General features: G+C 46.6%; 1 protein-coding gene across 2 annotated transcripts in view; it reads left to right on the top strand.

The window, feature by feature from the left end:
* The first annotated feature begins 395 nt into the window (after nt 1-395).
* Nucleotides 396-13,268, top strand: part of TSC22D2 (TSC22 domain family member 2) — a 229,837-nt gene continuing 216,964 nt past the window's right edge. The window contains exon 1 of one of the 2 annotated variants that reach the window (XR_011276074.1): nt 396-2,321. Coding sequence is in view for 1 of the 2 variants with exons in the window: in XM_069618376.1 (XP_069474477.1) it covers nt 832-2,321 (1,490 nt within the window). In the remaining variant the exon portion in view is untranslated. The remainder of the gene's footprint in view (nt 2,322-13,268) is intronic. The other variant, XM_069618376.1, reaches the window with a different exon arrangement.

Raw genomic sequence — 13,268 nt, forward strand, 5'->3', positions numbered from 1 at the left:
CCGTTTATATTAATTTTCACTTTGTTCTGGTCACATATAACGAACAAGCTTGTTCGAACACAAATACTGTCAGTTTACTCTCTACTGTGAAAGCTGCACCAATTCTTTAAGAAAAAGCCGCTGCTTTCTAGTATGCTGCTTTACAAATGGGTGTGGTGACGCATACGTTATCTTGAAACGCGCGCTCCTCTTTTGAGTTATGACGCTGCTGTGTTAGAGTCCCTTTTCCTTGTTCGAGAGCGTGCGGGTACACCCTGCTTTCACAGGGTACGGGCGGATGCGCGGGCACAGTGACAGGATGCCTCGGAGCGAGCAGGCGCGCGGAACTTTGACGGACACGGGAGCGTGCGTTTTCTTCTGGAGGCGAGGGGGGCGGTGGCTGCCCGTCACCACTAGCAGCGCGCAGGCGCCTGGGGAGTGTTTCCCACAATTCCTTGTGCTGCCGTTTTAGCCATCTTGCGAAGCGCAGAGCGAAGCGAGCAGTTTGAATTTCAGTTCGCTTGGGTCTGCCCAGGGTGGAAGAGCGTCCCCGAGGCCTGCAGCGACAGAGACTTGGAGGTGTCTTCCCAGGTGATTGCGGAGGCGTCAAAGTGCAGTGCTTCGCCGCCGCTCCGCCCAACCCTTCTGGACAGTTCCCCTGGGATGCCGCGCACTCTCTGTAGTACAGGGTGACGGTGGTCCGGTGTTGCCGACAGCGTCCTGTTCCCGGCCGAGTTGGTGGACGCACCCCGGGCGCTTCTGTGATTGGCGGCCGAGGGGATGGACGAGGAGCCTCGCGGCTGCCCCTTCCGCTCGTGACCCAAAGTGACAGCGGGCCGCGCCACCGGAGCCATGTCCAAGATGCCGGCCAAGAAGAAGAGTTGCTTCCAGATCACAAGTGTCACCACGGCGCAGGCTGCCAACAGCATCGCCGAGGACACCGAGAGCCTGGATGGAGACCCCGAGGAGTCCCGCACGGAGGATGTGTCTTCCGAGATATTTGACGTGTCTCGCGCCACTGACGGCGGCGGCGGCCCCGAAGAGGATGATGGTGTGGGGGGCGGACGGAGCTCCTCCGAGGAGACCCTGCACAACGTGGGGAGTCCGGGTACAGTCTCCCCCAACACAGTGCCTCCCGCTGCTGCCGCCCCTGCCAGCTCCCGCTTCAGAGTCATAAAGCTGGACCAGGGCTCCGGAGAGCCTTACAGGCGAGGCCGCTGGACTTGCCTGGAGTATTATGAGAGGGAGACGGACACCATCCGCCACGGCCCAGTTGCTGAGCAAGTCGCTGACCGGGATAGCGGGCTGGGCGGTTCACATCCGGGGCCCAGTTTGGATCAGCCGGTTGACAGCTCCCTTGGTGCTGGACCACACATGAGCCAGGCGGAGAGGACGGGCACGGCCCCCCAGCAGCAGCACTTTCTCATTGGTCAGCAGCCCACAGGCGGGGCATTGTACTGTGGTTCCATGCAGCCACAGGTGCCTGGACACAATGGAATAGGGGCATTGCCCCAGGTGGGTCTGTCTGTGCCACAGTCCACCGCCCCAGTGAGCCAAGCTCAGCACTTTGTGTACTCTCAACCCCAGGGGCAACACCAGCCCATAACACAGTCGGATTACTTGCAAAATAGGACTGCTTCTCTGCACCAGGGACCTGTCCAGCAAATGGCTGGCAGCTTGCCTGGGGGCCAAGTGACAGGCCACAACCACTCACCTGGGTGTGCACAGGGTGTGGGTCTTTGCAGTGACTCGAGTGCACAGGGATCGGGGCCAGCGCAAGGAGGCCCTAGTCATTCGGCTGTCATTCCACAGTTAGGGGGTGTGGTGCAGACTGGCGTATTACCTGCAGGACTTGTGCAACAGAATTCTGCCAAGCAGCACCAGTTGGGTGCTGGTAGCCAAGGGATGGGAATGACTGCTGCAGTTCAAAATGTGCCTGTTATTGCTCCTGCTGCAAGTGTGCCTGATGTACCAAGTAGTGCGTCTATCACTCCTATTAGTATGCCAAACGTCCCAGCTGTTGTATCGCATGCACAACAAAGTGGCCACACGACTGTCACCAGGAGTGCCAGCCTCATACAACCCATTGGACTTCCAGGCCTCCAAGGCGCAGAACATGTGCAGTCAAACCTTAGTCACTTTCAACCCCAAGCCTTTTCCCAGATGGATGACAGAAGAAAATCCGAGCCTCTACCTCAGCCGCCATCTTCTTTAATTGCTGAACATAAACATTTCCTGAAGCCAGCTATGTTGGACACCATACACCTACCTGTAACAACTCCAATGAACATTGCACGTTCTGTATTTGGAATATCCATTCCAGTTGACGGTGAGGAAGACAGGTATGGACGCTTGTTTAATTTATTGGGTCATGGTGTGGGGTGTAAACTATGTGCCGTGTTTTATCCAAATCATGGCTAGGAAGTATTTGCGATTCTTTCAGGTTGGGCCTGTGAACCCCGCTTAGACATCTTTTAACGTGCTCACTTAATGTCTGTGGGATTTTCTGCAAACCTAGTTATACATGGATGCAGCGTGGCAATTGCTCTACCGTCCACTTTACCCAATGGGTTTAAACAAAGTGCATTTAAAGGGGCGTTTTGTGTAATTTATCAGAATCAAGAGCTGTTGTACAATCATTCAGAGTAGTCTTGTCCTGCTACTGTTCTCATATTGAAGTACTTGTAGTTCGTGAAAAGCCACTTCTGATGCCCGATTATAAGCACTACTACTATAGATGCTGTCATTTACCCACTCTGTGTCTGCTCCCTAAACTGCAACGGGACACCGGGCACATTTTCCCAGTTTTCTTTAACACACTGGCAGCCAGTAAAAGGAAACACTTATTTGAACTTGTATACATACATGGTTACGCGCAAGGACTACAAAAGCCAGTAGCTCACTCTGCCCGTACGACTAATCGGTGATTCATTTGCCACACTGTCAGGCCGTCACGTTTAGTTTGTGCCACTGTATGGTTCTTACCGTTAGCGGGTGCAAGTGTGCCTAGCACCATTATCAGGAAGTTTTGTGTCAGGCTTCTAGCGGGCATTAGGTTTGACTCCCAAATCGGCCTTTTCCTTATACCATCATTTTAAACGCAGCGCTCCCCCCAAGTGCAGTGAATGATTTTAGTGCGGTGTTACCTTTTGGTGCACACGCCACAGGTGTGCTTGATGGATGGCAGATTCATTTAAATCCATGCTTTATACAATGGGATACCACGGATTAATGGAACGGTCCCACGAAGCAAACCCTGAGCGATGTGCATCTCGGGGCTATCTCTGCATTTAGCATTTATTTTCCATTACATTCAGTTTGGTATTTTCATGTGTCCCTTGCGTTGCGTGGAGGGGTTGACATTCTTTACTCGTAAAGCTCTTGCTGTATTACTTTGGCAGTGCCGCTGTCGGAGATCTTATTCATTTTAATCAGTCTTTTAATGTACCTATTACCCTCTGGCATTCTATTTATGGTGCATAGTTGTCATGCCCATAATCATTCCTAGAAGCTGCCGCTTGTCCTGTGTTCGTAAATGATTCCCAGAAGTGTTCGTTGTTGGGAAGAAGTGAATAGGTGTAGTTTGCTGTGTAGTTATTGATGGACAACATTTTTACATGCGTCTGGCTAGCAGTGCGAGTGTTTGATCGTCTGACTTGTCAGCGCTGCAGAAATGTACTGCACAATCTTTTGATCCAGCCAATTGTGGCGACTAAATATCATAACACCAATTTTCAAAGAAGTGGCTTTTGGTTTGTCATAACGTTTAACTTCTCGCAGACCTTACGCTGTAGCACTTTACCAATCACTGGAAACGGATACGTTTGCCCGTTCTTCAATAAGAAGGGCAAGCATTTTAGCCTTGATTCGGTGTGGGACAAGAATGACAAACATGCCGGTCAATGCAGCAATAATTATCAATATTGCATCTAATGGGTCAGTTAACCAGTGGCCATCTGTTATACACACTTATTATTGAATGTTGGGAGTTATGTAACCAATCAAGTCTCGGTTTTGAAACACAGTGAATATTCAATTAAACAAGACCGGGATAGACATGTGTTTCAATACAGATAATTGCAGCACTTATACAATCCTTTAATTTTCGCGGCATTGTTGGGGTTTATTGTACAGCTAGGGAGTTCGCGGCATTGTTGGGGTTTATTGTACAGCTAGGGAGTAGTTTTGTCTAACAAAGGAAATCAGAAATGTGGACATTACTCCATTAAAAGCTGCCTCCATTTTGTTCATTGCTGCTACAAACCATATGGTTCATGTGTGTTGGGTTTGTGAGATCTTTCAATTACTAGCTACTACCAGCTAGATGAGACAAGGTGCGTAATCGTTAATGGCAGACTGTCTACCCACCTTGTCTAGACCTCCCGGATCTTAATTTCCTAGCAACACTACTCGGTGATCATTTGAATCTGAGTGAGCACCTCTTTCTGATTTGGTCTTGGTAAGATTGATGTCCACCAGATGTGAAACATGGTATTAAGGGCATGGGTACATCTCCAGCAGAGAGGTGATAACTCAGGACTTATCTTTTGGAGCTGCTCAGGGGTAAATACAGCATTCTGCCTATACAGTGTTTTGTAGCTGTTCTCCTTCAATTGGACACACCTGTAGGATTTTGCAGCTCTTGATCAAATGTTCTACTATGCCAGCTCATCTACTGGAGAGCCCAAATAGTCTGCTTCCCAACGGGCCTTATAAAGCTGTAGAGGTTTAAAGCGGCTTGCATTTAGGATTTTATATACAACAAGGACACTTTATGGATTGGAGGATCCCCAAGTCCTCAAACTGGGTGCTATACCCTCCTGGCCTGTTTCCCCACTTTAGCCAGTGGTCGAAGTGAGTGGGAGCGGTCGGGAGCAGTGCTCCTATACTTTTTAAAATTGCCTTGTACAGCTCCTATACTTTTATTTTTTAAAAAAAAAAACGTTCTGGAATGGTTTTGTTTTAAAATATAAGTGTAGGAAGAAGTTGAAACCTTCACTTGCAGTGCACTGCACTGAATGTTCCCTTAAACTGCAGGTGCAAGTGTTTGGGGGGGGGGTGTATTGTGTGTGGGAGGGGTTGTGGCAATGGGGTTTGTGGGGTACAGGGGCAGGCCAGCAGGGAACATAGTTCCACTACTTCTTTTCGTACACTTCGACCACTGACTTTAGCATTTGGGACCCAGTACTGCAGTTGGATGTAACCTCTTCTTTAAACTAGTCAAAAGTTAACGGCCGCTCACCTTCGAATAACTGGCCCACTCTCAACAATCCACCCTACTTCCAATGAGCGTATTGTCTCGTCCGATGACCTAGGGTAGAGTCCACATAATGCTAAATGCATGTGAGAAAGTGGTTGGAGCATATTTCACACTGCACTATCCCAGTAATCTAATGTCGTGTTAGTGGCTAGCAGATTACTGTCTTTGCACCAGGGGAATGCCAACACCATCATGTAGCACGATACCAAGCATTGATTGTTCAATATCTACCCAGTGTTTCTAGGCGAGATCTGCATTTTAACTAACCAGAAGAGGGGCGTTCTGTGCAGTGTATAAAAAGCTTTCCAAATCTGTTAAACCTAAGCCACCCCTTCACTTGGCTGCTATCAATGTATCTATGGGAACCCTAGGATGTTGCATTGACCAAATGTATTTAAAGACCTGGATTTGGAAAACCTGTATCACCGACTTGGGGATTAGAAGAGGGAGTCGCACAAAAATATATAAGCACTCTGGCAACATGATCATTTTGAATGACGCTATCCTCGCAAGCCATGACATGTCAGCCTTTCCCCATCTGTCTAGATCTGATTTTTAAGAGTGGAGATTAACCCAGGGTTGTTGGAAGCATTCAACTGATCGTAGCTTGGTATGAGATGAATCGCTAAATATTTTAGGCTGGGGAGTTCCACTGAAAAGCAAAAGTATTCTTTAATTCACGCACTCATGAAAAATAAAGATTGTCTGCATATAGTGCAACTTGAGCCCCCTCCGCCCCCATGGCCATACCCTGAATGAACTCTTGAGGCCGTAATCTTGCATGCCAGTGGCTCCAGAGCAAACCAGAGGAGATAGTGGGCACTCCTCGCGTGTCCTTATATAGTGACAGAGGGTTGGAAATCTTACAGTCCATCTTGATTTTAGTGGTCGGATTGGCAAGATTTCATTAAATGTGGGGTCAAAATGAAATGACCCTTCAATACTTCTGAGAGAGACCTCTCCATTCTGTTGAATGCTTTTTCATCATCAACTGATGGAACCACCAGTTTCTGGTTCCTCCGCCTTGCCCATTCTATCAAATATATGGCTCGTCATGGATAATTCTCAGCCTGCCGTCATGGGATTATCCCTGTTTGGTCTTTATGAATAACCCCAGTCTAATGGCTAAAATCTTGGCATAAATGTGGGCATCAAAATTAAGGATAGCAATTTGTCTACACGAGGAGCATTCTTTGGCATCCTTGACTGGTTTACTTAAGAGTCAATAAAGATTTCCTCAATGGGGGCGTACCAGACAGAATCCCCCTGTGTGGCTCTGTCTAAATTGCCAGCTCTAAATAAAGTAGAATAGTATCAGGAGAGACTATTTAACTTGGCCTGATCCCCTTCCTTTGTGCAGCCCCCCCTTTTTTTATTTCAATTCATTGTGTTATGAGCACATTGGGCCTGCAGCTTATAGGCTAGAATCTGTGTGGCCTTATTGGCGGTAGTAAAGTAAAACTGTTAGTCTAGTTTGAGTAATGTCTGCTGACCAAGTGCCTTCAATTCAGCCCTTGCAACCTGTTGTCTAATATGTGCGTCACAGACCATTCCTCTTGTTTTGTCTGTGTAGGGTGGTCGCTGTATCTTCCTTTTCAAGCTGTACTGTGGAAAATGTGTGTTTCTTCGGGGTGGCTAAGCTAATCCCCCTGAAAGAGCAGGCCTAAAGGCCTCCCAGACTGCCACGATTGTGACCTTGTCATATATTTTCTTTATTGACATGCAATAATCCACAGCTACCAGGAGTGTCATTCACCTTCCATAAAGCCGATTTCCTTGTGTGTGGGGCATATGCATCTACTTGAATCATTATGGGAGCACGATCCGAGACTACCACCGGTTCATGATGGAAGTTGCAACATCTGGCGCGAGGGTACTAAAAAGAAGGAACAAATCTATCCGGGAGAATGCGGTGTATGTGGGAGTGCTATGTGTGTAATCCCTTTCATGAGGGTGTTGGTATCTCCACGCATCTATCGGGTAAATCATCAATCACCCTAGAAAAGGAGGCGATTTTAGTTAAGTCAGGCACTAACCTGTCCATTCCATTGTCTTAACATCACATCAAAAATTCCCCCTTGCAACTATTGGATCTCCATTTTTTAAAGTTGGACAATGTAGGGGAATAGCCGACGTAAAACATATCCCGATGTTGATTCGGGACATAAGTTGACGGCACAGTCCGACTCCTGTCTCCTAATTTAATGTGCAGCCCCAAAAACCTCCTGTTATCCTTAATTTCCCTAACTTTTGTAGAGGCCAATGTGTGACTAAATAAAATGGCAACTCCCGACTTCTTATGCAGTGGTGATGCAAAATATAGGCGTTGAAACCACTTGGAACGCATCCGCTGCCAGTTTGCTTTTTGGAGACGCTTCTCCTGGAGGAACACTTATGCCTGCATCAGTTCCATGAGTTTCTCCAAAATGCTTTTGTGCTTCTTAGGGGAGTGGAAGCCCTGCACATTCAGAGACAGAATATTAAGATCATCCATTTGGGAGCCTCTGAACAACTCCAACCAAATGCGTCTGAAAGATGATGTGCCCAACAGTAGCAGTTTTGTCAAGGCCCTTCTAACCTATCCACGACCCACCATATGATGTACCCCAAATTCCTGGTCCAAGTGAATCATACCAAACTGCAGTGCCCAAGTGTGCGCTCTACCTTTTTTTGAAGTAACCCCGTACCTTGAAAATGTTTAAAAAACTAGATAATGCAAAGAAAAACAGCCCCTTCATGGGAGATGCATTTTGGTATCAAGAAACCTCATGGATGTGCGGGTACTCCTGATGCCCCGCATATCAGTCAATGCTCAATAATAGTGCTACTTAGTGCAACACTTCCCACTAACTATTGTGGATTAAACAAAATAAAGAACCATGCCAGGCAAACTGCTCACTCTTTACCCCACCCTGATGCCATTACAGGATAAATTTGTAAATGAGCCCTTCAGAATCCTCACCCCTCCTTTCTCGATGATCTTTTGAGAGTCTTCTGCAATCCCTATGGCGTTCCTTCCTTGATCTGGCCCGAGACCAGTTACCTTTGAGGACGTCCTGCTCGGTCCCAACGGGGTGTAGTTCCATTGATGGGTGCCTGGAGCAACAGGAATTGGTGCTGCATCCCATCATATTTTAAACATAAACTGGAATGGATAGCCCCACCTATAGGATCTCCTTATTTAGTAGCCATTGCATCAACAGTCTTATCTGGTGAGGTTTTTGGATGGTGCCTTCCACAAAGTCTTGAAAGATAGTACAATGGTGCCTCCTAAAGGGGATCCCACATTGTGATCTTGTCTTCTGGAAGATTAGTTCCTTAGTTTTGATGAAATGCACATGCGTGAGAACATCTGGGAGCAAGTTCTGACATTGTTGAAAATTAGAATAGATCCTATGCATGCGGTCGGATATAAGATCAGACTGTTATCTTGGTGAAAAGGTCACGAACGTAGGCTTCAAAGTCTCGAACTGACACTTCCGGGGTATTCCCATTATTCTGACATTGCACCGACGGGAGACTTTCACGCCCCCCCCCTTTTTTTTTCTTTTTCCTCCATGAAAGTGCAGTGGTGATTCGGTGCCGAAACCCACTGCTCTAGCGGATCAAAATTATTAACATGGTCACCAGCTGATTAAAATTATTTGTATGGTCACTCAAGGCATTTTCAATACTTCAATATCTGTTCTGCCTGTTGAACGCTATGGGCCAATTCGGTGAAGGATCCCTTCAGCTCTTGCAGGGTGGGGGCTATCTCCTTCTGAATAATCTGAGTAGGTGTGCAATATCGGCCTTTGTGGCTGGCTGGGAATCCATATCGGGCTGGATCGAGGGTGAAGGGTCAGGTTGGTTCGCCGCAAAAGATATTGGCGGTTGGAGCACGTCTTTAATGGATGTACCAGCTTTTTCCTTTTGCTTGGTGGCTTTCATGTCGCCCACTGAACTCAATCTGCAGGATCCCACACCCACAAGGTAAAGCTAAAATAAGTCTCCCAAATGACACTCGCAGCAGGGGATTCTGGCGTCCCGCGCAGATCAATGAGTGTGACCCTGAACACCAAATATTCCTGGAGGCATCCTGCTCAGCTGTAAGATCATTCTCTAGGCTTAGAGGAGAGGGGAAGGGAGCACTTCACCCCCAGTGCCTGTGTCGCTGTGCGAAGAGTAAAAGTATAAAGGGAAGACTGATTCCCCACCGCAGGCCGGTTGTAGAAGAGGCCCGCCAACATCGGAAAATAGGCTCTTCACTAACCTGGAGGCTGAGCAACACAACCGGCGCCGGTTGACAAGACCTGCAGCGGATGCACTGTAGCGCAGCAAGGAGGGAAGCCGACTAGGCTTTAGGCACAGCTGTGGATCTGATCGGTTTGAGCTGCTCCCCACTAACTAGAGCCTGCAGATGCAGTCCACCCCACTGCGATCACTGACCCACGGCAAGGCTCCAGCGTTTGATATTCTGTTGATGGAAGTTGTTTATCCCCCTCTTCTGACTGGTGCTGTGCCCACCATTGGATTGGGTCTTAGAAAGCTGTTTGGCGGAGGCTCGAGGAGTGAGCAACCATTACAAGTTTCATAAAGTGGCGTCACTGGAGGCCTACTATTCTATTCTCCTGTTCTCTGCTAGGGAAAAGCAACCCGAGCCCGAACCGCACAGGAATCTGCAGCAGGTTAACAAGAGTCTGTTATGGCAGTCTTAAGAGCAGCATCATTGGCACTGTTCCCACGGTCACGTGCTAGCTGGCAGGGCTGAGGAGCACTCGTGTCTCGCGACTCCATTAGCCTCCAGCCAGGCCACGCCCCTTCTGCCAGTGTGTTCGAAACAAATGGCAAGGAGTCACGGGGGTGGGGAGGGGACATATATAGAGGAACAATGAAATGGGTGTCTTGACTCTCGAAGAGCAGTTGATCATGCATTTTATGTTTGTAATGCATTTCCTGATGTTAAAAAAAAAAACAGTATCTCTCATTCCAGAAGCACGTACAAGAACATTTCACTGCAAAGGCAGCATGTTCCGAAGAACCTAGAACCCATATTCTACACTTGTATTTGAGAGCAGCGTTTTCTTTAAAATGTCTATGCACTGAGCCATACATAATAGTTAATGGAAGGTGACAGTGTCGGCGGGGTAAGGGCGAGAGACCATGTGCCCTACACTTGCAGTGCTCTTAGAACTTAAATTTTAAAATGTTGAAATCGTGAATAGGTATGAAATTGTTCCCCTTCGCTTTAGTATTGTAGTGAATTTAAACTAACTTAATGTACAGGAAAAGTTGATGACGCTCTAAGAAATGAGCACCAAATGTTCCCCTAGTGGAGTCTCCAATCTCTTTGCTCTCCAGATTTCAACTCCCAGCAGAGTTGGTGGGGAGAGATTGTGGGAGTCGTGGTCCAAAATATCTGTTCTGTGTAGGCCTTGTAAGACACAAACTGGGATCTGCAACCTTGGAGCGCATATTTTTGAGTCCAACTCAAATCGGCGTTGTCAATAGTGCCAGTCGTGGCCCAAAACCACTGCAGCCACGTGCTTGAAAAGCCGACCTTCTATATCAAAGCATTGTTTGTCATTGAAACCACGTATCCATTTTAAGCTTAATGTTGCAAATTTGATGCGTTTTTCTGGTTTCTGGGCTAGGTGTATCGCTCTGAAACAGCTGCCTACGGAGGGATTTAAAATATCACCATTAAGTCTCAATCCAAAGGATCCTTTATCAGATAAGTGTCGTTTCTAAAATCAATATCTTAAGAGCGATGGACTGAGGGCATTGTATTGAATTTATGGACAACCACTGGCTTTGTTTCTGGGCTTCCTCCCAACTCGTTTTTCAGCCTACCATGCTTTTTCAGAAAGGGAAATAAACTGGCTTGTTCCACCCTATAAGGGGCAGTCGAGCCCTATTGCTAAATTCCCACCCCTTATGAGATTACAAGCAACCCTAGAAGTTTCAGACACAGTGGTCGTCATCAGTGGGGTGTAGCTTGGGGCTCTGGACATGGCAGACTCTGGGCGCATACTTGCCCCACTTAACGTGAAAAATGCAACACTGAAGAGTGGATGGAGGGGTTGGACACCCCTCTGAACCATTGTTTTCAGTCTGCCATCAGATTAGAGGTGTTTGTTTTTTCTTTCTCCTGAATTGGGACAGCGGGGATCTGCCCAGACATGGGGCACAAGCTTCCCCACTGATGAGGCCTAATAATACCGAAGCATGTCTGGGGTTGCTTGTTTCTGTGCAGAAGAGACTTTGCCTAGCAGGCCACGCTTGACTGCTCCAGTTAATGGCAGTAACCATACTGTTTTGTATAGAATGGATCACTCACTATCTGCAGTGGTGTAGGGGGCTAAAAATAGTGGCATAGAAAGGTTACCCAGAGCAATGTCGGAGGTGAAGATGAATTCAAAATCTTCCACTCCTACGTTAGACCAGGAAGTGATAGGTGGGAATATTTTGAGCCAATGATTCCAACCGATTGGAATTCCTCTGGCTGGCATCTATTTCATCATTATTGAGCTATCTACACCAATAGAAAAGGGGACAGTCATCGGTCTTAAGAGTGCTCCCAAAAGGAATGGTCCACTAACTCCTAGGCCATGTCCCTTGTGACCAGGAGCCAACTGTACCCTAGACCTGTTTGAACAGAGTTGTGGCTTCGTTTCCTAGACCCAAGAAGCAAAACAGTCACCTGAGCATACCCCTTGCACTCGAGGAGGCATGAGAAGATCTTAAACTACCACTGGCAAAGCCACTTTATTTTGGCTTTTGTGTAGGCAATTTTTGGGCACTGCTGGTAATGGTAGTACCTGGCAAATGCCTATGTTAGAGCCGGAACCTTTGGAATTGCTAAAGCAGTTTTTTTTTTTTTTTTTTTTTTTTTTTTTATTTATTTTTTTTAGTGCAAGGAACAGATCAGTGGTACGCATTTATTTATTTTAGATCAAGTGGCTGAAAGCACACTTGGTCACTACTTTTGAAATCTTTATTAGCTAGCCCCTTTTAGAAGACTCCTTACAAAGAACTCTGGCCTTCCCGTAAAGTGACATCTAGCTGATACACGAGAAAGCAAATAGTAGGTGGGATACGGCAAAGGGGCTATTGTGGCATCCTATCTTTCCTGCCTTTTCTATGACGATAGTTTCAACTTGTTTTTTTTGTTTACAGAACCTACTATAGCAAGAGCTAATGTGATGCACCGTGCACGTCCCAATATTCAGAACCTGCCTGCTTTCTTGTGCTCAGTGCAGGAAGGCTTAGCAGTTTGATCTTAGCTGATCTCATTCCATGTTTTCAATCTGTTTATAATATGTTGGTTCCCTTTTACAATGACAGATCCGTGTGTAAAATGTAAGATTATTTTCAGAGCGTTGACTTTAGCATGCCCATCCATCACTGAATGATGATTTAGAAGAGCAGTTGCCATCCGTTTGCTCAAAGTTGGTTGAAAAAAAAAGAAGCAATTCAATGTATTATTGTAAGTGCATGTCTGCCATTCCTTGTTGTCTTTCTTGCTCTGTTTTGGAATGAGGTCAGACTGAAGTAGTGTACTAAGATGGTGACGAATCAATAAGGTTTTTTTATTGAACCAGTACGTTTCAAAGGGGTACACACTAAGAAAACCCTGGGTCTGTTGTCTTGACCATTCTTTGCATTAAATGGGGATGTCAGCTGTTCCCCTGGTTCGTCCCCAGCCACTTGTAACTGACCGCTTTGTTTTAATTGAATCGGCCTATATAAATATTTCAATGCTGCATGGTTGTGATGGGGTCATTAAAATGTGAATGCTTTGTGACCTGATTAGCAATAACTAAATAGCAATATTATCAATTACGTAATGGAAATGCAAAGCTCTGCAATTCAAAACCTTAGACTGCAAAGTCGGTCGGTGTACGTTGGTCCATTATTTGAGTCAAAGTCGAAATCTCAATATGCAAATCCTGTTTTGTGGCGATGAAAATGTCTATGTTCAAAATGCGTTATTTTCATGTTTGGCTAAAACATGTCTTGGAATGATGATCAATAATTGGAGCATGAT

This window comes from Ambystoma mexicanum, chromosome 10 (assembly GCF_040938575.1).
Source record: "Ambystoma mexicanum isolate Mex_15411 chromosome 10, UKY_AmexF1_1, whole genome shotgun sequence".
NCBI classification, from domain to species: domain Eukaryota; kingdom Metazoa; phylum Chordata; class Amphibia; order Caudata; family Ambystomatidae; genus Ambystoma; species Ambystoma mexicanum.